The sequence below is a fragment of the Rhinopithecus bieti genome, unplaced genomic scaffold (genome assembly GCF_001698545.2).
Source record: "Rhinopithecus bieti isolate Rb0 unplaced genomic scaffold, ASM169854v2 scaffold_3878, whole genome shotgun sequence".
Classification (NCBI taxonomy): Eukaryota; Metazoa; Chordata; class Mammalia; order Primates; family Cercopithecidae; genus Rhinopithecus; species Rhinopithecus bieti.
In genome coordinates, this window is record NW_016805059.1 from 7239389 (window position 1) to 7248295 (window position 8907).

The window sequence follows — 8907 nt, forward strand, 5'->3', positions numbered from 1 at the left end:
CTTTCCTTTCTTTCCTTTCTTTCCTTTCTTTCCTTTCTTTCTTTCTTTTTCTTTTTTGGATGGAGTCTTGCTCTGTCGCCCAGGCTGGATTGCTGTGGCACGCTCTCAGTCTGCCTCCTGGGTTCAAGTGATTCTTCTGCCTCAGCCTCCCAAGTAGCTGGGACTAAAGATGTGCACCACCACACCTGACTAATTTTTGTATTTTTAGCAGAGATGGCATTTCACCATATTGGCCAGGCTGGTCTCAAACTCCTGAGCTCAAAGTGATCCACCCCACCCCCAGCCTCCCAAAGAGCTGGGATTACAGGCATAAGCCCCCTCACCCAGCCATAAATGATAGGTATTTCTTATGCTGTAGCTATGCAAAATTAAAAATTCGTAACCTTCTATCAGTTCCCTTTTTTCCTTTAAAGTCTTGATCTTTAAAATAAAATTTTTTTTAAAAAAAAAAAGAAGAAAGAAAACTGTTGCCTTAGTCCTTGAGAGTCAGTGGCTCGAAATGTATTCCTTTTATCTTTACATAAACTTACTGCAAGTGAAAATCTGAATTCAAATTTCTTGGATGTTATTTTGGTCTTCATTTAAACTATGTCAATATAAATAACAGAATGCACAGTATCTCCCAGAAAACAGGTTATCTTCATTTCATTTTACAAGTGGTTGTCCATAAGATAGTTCTAGAATTGTTGTTGTTGTTGTTGTTATTAAGGGATTCTACACTGCTTTCAGTTTTATTAAATATCCACAGAATGTTAATAGATAAAACTGATTTTTTTTTTTTTTTTTTTTTTTTTTTTTTTTTTTTTTTTTTAGAGAAGGAATCTTGCTCTGCTGCCTAGGCTGGAGTACAGTCAGAGGTGCAATCTCAGCTCACTGCAACCTCTGCCTCCTAGATTCTAGCAATTCTCCTGCCTCGGCTTCCTGAGTAGCTGGGACTACAGGCATGTGCCACCACGCCCAGCTAATTTTTTGTATTTTAGTAGAGACGGGGTTTCACTGTGTTGCCGGGCTGGTCTCAAACTCCTGAGCTCAGGCGATCCATGTGCCTCAGCCTCCCAAAGTGCCAGGATTACAGGTGTGAGCCACTGTGCCCAGCCAAAACTCATTTTTAAAAATAGTCCTAGCCTGGCTGGGCACAGTGGCTCATGCCTATAATCCCAGTACTTTGGGAGGCCGAGGCAGGCGGATCACCTGAGGTCGGGAGTTCAAGACCAGCCTGTCCAACATGAAGAAACCCCGTCTCTACTAAAAAATACAAAATTAGCCAGGCGTGGTGGCTCACGCCTGTAGTCCCAGCTACTCTGGAGGCTGAGGCAGGAGAATCGCTTGAACCTGGGAGGCGGAGGTTACAGAGAGCCGAGATCGCGCCATTGCACTCCAGCCTGGGCAACAAGAGCGAAACTTCGTCTCAAAAAAAAAAACAAATAGTCCTAGCCCTCAGGAAACTGACACGGTATGTAGGTTTGGACCAGACCTACAAGAATAGCTTCAGTTAACTATTAAATTATAATTTAGGAACCAGAAGGAACTTATTTATAACAAAAACTTTGAATTGCCAGAATTTTTACAGATTTTAGCAGAGCAGAGTAAATTAATAACATCTGATAGCATGTTTCCTTTCCGTTTTCCATAAAGAAAACCCTTAAATCAAGCCACTTTTTTTTCCCAGAGGGTAATGTACTAAGGCTACAAATAAATCCAGTTAGCCTGATAAAGGTATTCTTAACAGTAGCCAGAGTCATATTGGACCATTGTAGCACCTTAAACACAGATTCTAAGAAATGTTTAGAAACCATAAAGAACAAAATAGTTATGTCTTCATCTGCTGAAGGAATTCTAATTTGCACATGAATAAGACACACAGCCCCTTTGACTAACCCGATGAAGATAAATCAGTGTCCTGAGTCAAGGTGAAGCTCTTTAAAATGGGAAAAATGCAAATTTGATATTGGGGCCATGGCAAGAGAATCGCTTGAACCCAGGAGGCAGAGGTTGCAGTGAGCCAAGATTGTGCCACTGCACTCCAGCCTGGGCCACAGAGTGAGACTTTGTCTCAAAAAAAAAAAAAAAGATACCGGGGCCATAGGAGGAATGTGATAAACCAAATGGTAGAGGAGAAATGCCATTATGTGCAAGAATAAATGTAAAGTGCAAAATGCTCTGGGTATTGATAAAAGGCAATTATAGTAAAAGCCTTTCTAAGTAAAAAGGACCATTGTAAAATGTGGCAGCCACATAGTCTAGTGGTTAGGAATACAAGCCCTGGAATCGCACTAGATTTGAAATCTGGTTCTACCACTAACTAGACATGCGACACTGGCAAGTTATAATCTATCTGAGTTTTGGTTTCTTTTTCACTAAAATAAGGAAATCTATAAAAATATATCTCAGCCAGGGGCAGTGGCTCACACCTGTAATCCCAGCACTTTGCGAGGCCAAGGCAGGTGGATCACAAGGTCAGGAGTTTGAGACCAGCCTGGCCAATGTGGTAAAACCTCGTCTCTACTAAAAATACAAAAAATAGCTGGACGTGGTGATGGGCACCTGTAATCCCAACTACTTGGGATGCTAAGGCAGGAGAATTGTTTGAACCTGGGAGGCAGAAGTTGCAGTGAGCCTAGATTGCGCCACTGCACTCCAGCCTGGGCAACAGAGCGAGACTCTGTCTGGAAAAAACAAACAAACAAAAAAAATCTCTAAAATGAGGATAACATAATACTCATCTCTAGGACTGTGGTGGTGTTTACATAAGTTATTTCCTGTGAAGTACACAGAATAAGACAAGGCATACAGGAAGCACATGACTCACTCATCTCCAAGTCTTTGCCTTTATGACACCTTCAGTGAGGCCCTCCCTTGATGGCCCTAATGAGTTGGCAATCCCATGCTTTCTGTCCTCTTCTGCTAGCTTATTTGCCTTCCCGTTGTAGAACGAGGGAATATTAATTGTGCCCAGAAAAGTGTCTGACACATAGTGGGTACTCAATAAATAATCGTGTGTGTGTGTGTGGTAACTAGTATTATTTGTTCAAGAGGGATTTTAGATTAGGAGTGGTGAATTTGAGAGGCACAAAATATAAGCAGGAAAATCAAAGTGCAGCAAGGGTGGCAATGGCAAAGGAATGAGATTTAAGGAATAGAGGCATACAAGCAAAGGGCATCATTAGGTATAGATCATCTTTGTCATTTAATCTCTCAGCAATCAAGATAAATGAGTTCTATAGAGATTATTCATGCTGCCCTAGGTAGGCCACTATTTACTATGCTTATTCTCAACAGAAACCAATAATTCTAACTCCTTTTGTCTTACAGGCTGGAGATATAATAACAGAGCTGGAATCTGTAGATGATGACTGGATGAGTGGAGAACTAATGGGAAAATCTGGAATATTTCCCAAAAACTACATACAGTTTCTACAGATCAGCTAGAGGAGAAGCTTGACTGTGTTCCTTGGCACAAGAACTCACTTGAACTATCACCTTGACTATCAGATATGTTTTTGCACTATTTTTTTTAACTGAAAAAGAAATATCTAAGCCGTACATGGTACACTAGAATTTTCTGAAAGCAGAAAACGTCTAGATTTTGTAGATAGTTTTCATTACAGTAGAAACATGCACATGGAAACCCATGAGCTAGGGTTCTACTGAGGAAATCATCTAGTGGGATTAGCAAGGCGAAGGGAAAGCATCTGGTGGCATGCATGGCAGCATGGGGAGGCTTACACGCAGAAGTTGCACGTGGACGTCTGTTTTAATCAGCACAAGTGAATTAACCATGCTTCTTCATTTTTTTACTTTAGTTTAAAAAGAGAACATTTAATATTCTACATGCTGTAACGACATGGTTAGCAATCTAAATTTCATTTTTGATATTCAAATTAATTCTTACAGCTTGAGCATATCAACCTTATTACCAGAGCAAATCCTTCCTTCAGGTGGGAGTTTACCAACTAGTTGGAGCATTTGTAAGCACATGGTGAAATCAGCCCCTGCCCACCAAAATAATCCTTACGTTACCAAGTGATTCCCATTTGTCTAAGGATTTGAAGGGGGTCTAAATTGGATGTGTCTTACTTAGTCTAAAGAACCAAAACCATCCCTGAAATGCCTTGCTAATACAACTAATCCTTCCATATATGTGCCATACTTATTTTTTTTCTCAGTGTATACTTTATGTTAACAGAGTTATTACAAAGCACATTTCCTGAATCTGCAATCATTCCTTTGACAATTACTGGACCCAAAGGAAAATTCATTTTCTTTGCATTATTTCAGTAATATATAAAAATTGTGTCTTGTTATAGTAGTACATTATGAATCACATATAAAATCTTAGAATACAGAACAACTGTTAAGATGGAAAACAGTGCCAAACCTCCACAGCTCATTTCTTTGTGATATAATCAGAATGAAAAATAAGAGGACAGAAGACTGATACTTTTTTGTTTTATTTTTTCCCTAGCTCATCCCTGCACAATTATTAGAGTAAATGAAAAACCATTTTCCTGCTTTCCATTGTTATAAATTCTAAGCTTAAGATAAAAGTGGTTCTTTACATGACTGAATCAATTACAGTTTATGGACTAGAGCCAAATAGGTTGAAGACAATCTTCCAAACAGATCAATGGAATAGAATTTCATTGGAAATGTGAAACATTTTCCCAACAATGTTCATGACCTTCTTCTGTTTTTGAGAAGAGTTTCATATGCTGGACCACATTTTAGCTTTTATTGTTTTTTTTCCCCATTGTCCAAAAAGTTAGGCAACCAATGACCACACTTTTACATGAATACCACCTGGAGTTCTGCAAAGAAGCTAATATTTACTTGGTGTTTGACTAAAGTTATCTCCCCATTCTGTGGTTACATTTTATTTTGGACTATGGGGACTTCTAATACGTTTTGGTGAAGAAGAGAGTATAAAGAAAATTCTTGTCAAATTTCACTCAAAAGTAATTTCATGAGAAATCTATTTAAAGCATTATCCAAATTAAATTATCATTTGCAGCAAACTGTACAACAGCAGGAAGGATATGGACTGGAACATGAGGTATATATCTTTGCCTTTATAATTCTAACATCTTATATTGAAGATTCTGAAAACCTATCTTTATTAGAGGAAAATCTCCATCTTAAATTTTGGCCTTCTGTCAGCAGAATGATAAGTGCAATAGTTGTAAATCTACTTGACACTGTAATAAACTGAACTGGAACTTTCAAAGTCCCTTTCCATACTAGACTGATTTTTTTGAAAATGGAGGTGGTAGTATATATATAATATATAATAAATTTTTTTTTTTTTTTTTTTTTTTCAGACAGGGTTTCCATGTTTTTCCTTTTAACCAGTGGAGTGCAATGCAATCTGGCTCATGCCAACCTTGGCCTCATGGGCTCAAGTGATTCTCTGCCCACCAGCCTCCTGCAGAAGCTGGGACTGACAAGGCAACACATCAGCCGTGCCCCAGCCTAATTTTTGTATTTTATTTTTTCTTTTTGTGAGACCAGGGGTTTCCCACCCATGTTTGCCTGGGCTGGGTTCAAACCCTGGGGGCTCAAGCAACTGCCCTGCTCAGCCCTCCCCAAGTGCTGGTATACCGCACCCTGTCCTGCTGGTAACTTACTTATTTTTGTTATCCTGTCCTTTGCAACCATTCAGGCCAAAAAGGTTGTTTGGTGGGTGTAGGTTGGTGGTTGGAGTGGTGGGGATGCACCGTGGATTGAATGGATCGATGGATGGACTGGTGGATGCATGATGATGCATGCATGGATGGATGGATTGGGGATTGGGATGGACTGTATGGATGGATGGATCGACTTTCACATACAAGCCCGATACTATCTTGGATTCACTCAATATCTTTCTCCACTTAATTTTGACATAATCTATATGAACAAAATTCCACAAGTTTTAATGTCCGATTCACTCTCATTCCTATTTGGCTTGCCACTCATTACACACCCACTGACAAAGAAGCAAAAAAGCTAATATATGGCTTCTCATAGTACTTCTTATTCTGCATATTGATTGAATTCAGGCAAGACTCGACATGTGTTTAGAGAGAAACATATTTAACTCCAGAAATTTTATGGGAAAATAAAAGCATTCTGTTTCCCTTTCACGAATTTTAGGTTAAATACTAAACGCCTCAAACTAGAAATCCCTTAATCCTTTTTGCTTTGATAATAACACTAGAGAAGCCTTTCCTCAGCAAGCAGAGCCTCAGGTGAAAAAACCTAGAAGCCATCTGAATATATTATCTATCCTTTGAACAGCTAAAAGCCATTTTTCTTTAAAAGATGCCCTTGTTTACATGGCTGGGAAAGGTAAATGAGGAAATATATTTCTTGCATGGTGGCTAAATCACAGGTCTTGAATTCAGTCTGTAATACTCAAACTGAAAGAAAGTGTGCTTATCAGAATTTATTAGTAGAACTGGCATTTGAAAAAAAAATCATTTTTCTATAGGGTTGTAAATCAGTACTCCTAACAATCATTGCTTAGTTTTACTCAGTTTCTTAAGCTTACCTAAATATACCTAGAGAAAATAATGATGACTATATGGACTAATTATAAGGTGATATGTTCACTTTGGTATAATCATTAATGGTTTATTTCTTTTAATTAATGTAAAATGCACATGAGCCATATGATTCATGATTCAATGTCATTTTGAATGCCATTGAATGAATTCTTCACAGTGAATTTTTTTTTTTTTTTCGAGACGGGGTCTCACTTTGTTGCCCAGGTTGGAGTGCAATGGCATGATCTCGGCTCACTGCAGCCTTAGACTCCTGGCCTCAAGTGTTCCTCCCACCTCAGCCTCCCAAGTAACTGGGACTATAGGCATGTGCCACCATATCTGGCAAACTTTTGTTTTCATTTTGTTTTATTTTATTTTATTTTATTTTATTTTATTTTTTGAGATGGAGTCTTGCTCTCTTGCCCAGGCTGGAGTGCAGTGGCACGATCTGGGCTCACTGTGACCTCTGCCTCTCAGGTTCAAGTGATTCTCCTGCCTCAGCCTCCTGAGTAGCTAGGATTACAGACACGCACCACCGTGCCTGGCTAATTTTTTTGTATTTTAGTAGAGACCGGGTTTCATCATGTTGGCCAGACTGATCTTGAACTCCTGACCTCAAGTGACCATCCGCCTCGGCCTCCCAAAGTGCTGGGATTACATGTGTGAGCCATCGCATACAGCCTAATTTTTTGTTTTTTGTAAAGACGGAGTTTCACCATGTTGCCCAGGCTGGTGTTGAACTCCTGGGCTCAAGCAGTCTTCTCGCCTCGACCTCTCAAAGTGCTGGGTTTGCAGGCGTGAGCCACCTTGCCCAGCCAACTGAATTTTTTTCAGAACTAACGTGAAGTCATTTTCTAACTTGTGCCTTTTACTTCACTGTAATTATAGAAGGAAAAAAATAGAAAGCCTGACTCAGAACACCACCACCATCTAGGGGCCTCTCTCTTAATTGCAAGCTCATCCTGTTACACCACAGAAGAGAGCCCTTGGAGACTAGAGCTCAACTTGCAGAGGTTAAATCATTTGCCTAAGGTCACAGTTACTTGCAGAGCCTAAAGTAAAACCTGTCTCTGTGGATTTCCAATCGAGTTCTTTTCCATTTATTATGGCAACGTGATGCATTTCTCTTTAGCAGTTAAACAAGAAGAATTGATCTGTTTCATTGGCCTGTAATGGTTGTAGCCTCTAATACTTCATGATTAGAAAGAATTACACAGTATGTATTAAAGCCTTGAAGTTTTATCCTTCAGGAAGAAAAGTCCTGTCAGCTTCTCGGTTTTATGTGGACAATTTATATTGATGTCACCTAGAAACTGAAACATGAATGGATCCACTAATGGGGATTCCTTTTCTCTTTAATAGAAAATATTCAAATATTTAGAACATCAGATCTTGTACAGCTGTATTTTGTAGAGCTCTACCCTTGGTAACAGTAGAGCAATCATAAATCTAGATTTTCATTAAAATATAACACAAAACACTGTATAAGTATATTGGAGTCTAATAGATTAACCAAAGCACTGTTAAGCTAACAGATTTATATTTCAGAGTCTGAGACGTATTCTGATTTTTTAAAGGAATTCTAATTATATGTATACCACGGATTATTTATCTTCAAGTACTGTAAATTAGGCAATAATTAAATATTTTTTAGGAGAAGTAATGTTTTACATTCATAATTCTGGCAGGAATATTACCTACTGGTTGTCTGTCTGTGTTTCACAAAATTAACTGACAATACCAAAATATTGGCCTCTGGCAGAGCAGTATGACTCACACCTGTAATTCCAGCACTTTGGGAGGCCAAGGCGGGTGGATCACCTGAGGTCAGGAGTTCAAGACCAGCCTGACCAACATAGGGAAACCCTGTCTCTCCTAAAATACAAAATTAGCCAGGCTATGGTGACACGGGCCTGTAATCCCAGCTACTGGGGAGACTGAGGCAGGAGAATTGCATGAACCTGGGAAATGGAAGTTGCAGTGAGCTGAGATTACACCACTGTACTGCAGCCTGGGCGACAGAGACACTGTCTCAAAAAAAAAAAGTGTTTGTGTATACATATATGTAGGTATGTGTATATTTATATATGTATGCATGTGTATGTGTATATATACATGTATGTATACATGTATACACGTGTTTGTATATATACATGTACATATACGTATGTGTGTATATACATATGCACATACATATGTATATACATATACATATACACAAACGTGTATACACATACACATATATACGTATATATACATATACATATCAAAAAATAATCCGTATCAAAAAAATAATAGGGCTGGGATGGATGTTACACACTTCGAGGAATTGATACCTGCAATAATTTTTCTACCTTGACTTCTTTTTTTTTTTTTTTTTTTT

The 8907-nt window shown here is 38.7% G+C and overlaps 1 protein-coding gene across 8 annotated transcripts in view; it reads left to right on the forward strand.

The window, feature by feature from the left end:
• The window catches only part of SH3D19 (SH3 domain containing 19), a 202374-nt gene extending 197147 nt beyond the window's left edge, over nucleotides 1-5227 (forward strand). For 7 of the 8 annotated variants that reach the window (XM_017871132.1, XM_017871133.1, XM_017871134.1 and 4 more), the window contains one exon: nucleotides 3313-5227. In XM_017871132.1, the coding sequence (XP_017726621.1) occupies nucleotides 3313-3429 (117 nt within the window). In that variant the 3' untranslated portion in view covers nucleotides 3430-5227. The remainder of the gene's footprint in view (nucleotides 1-3312) is intronic. The other variant, XM_017871130.1, reaches the window with a different exon arrangement.
• Nucleotides 5228-8907: the final 3680 nt, after the last annotated feature.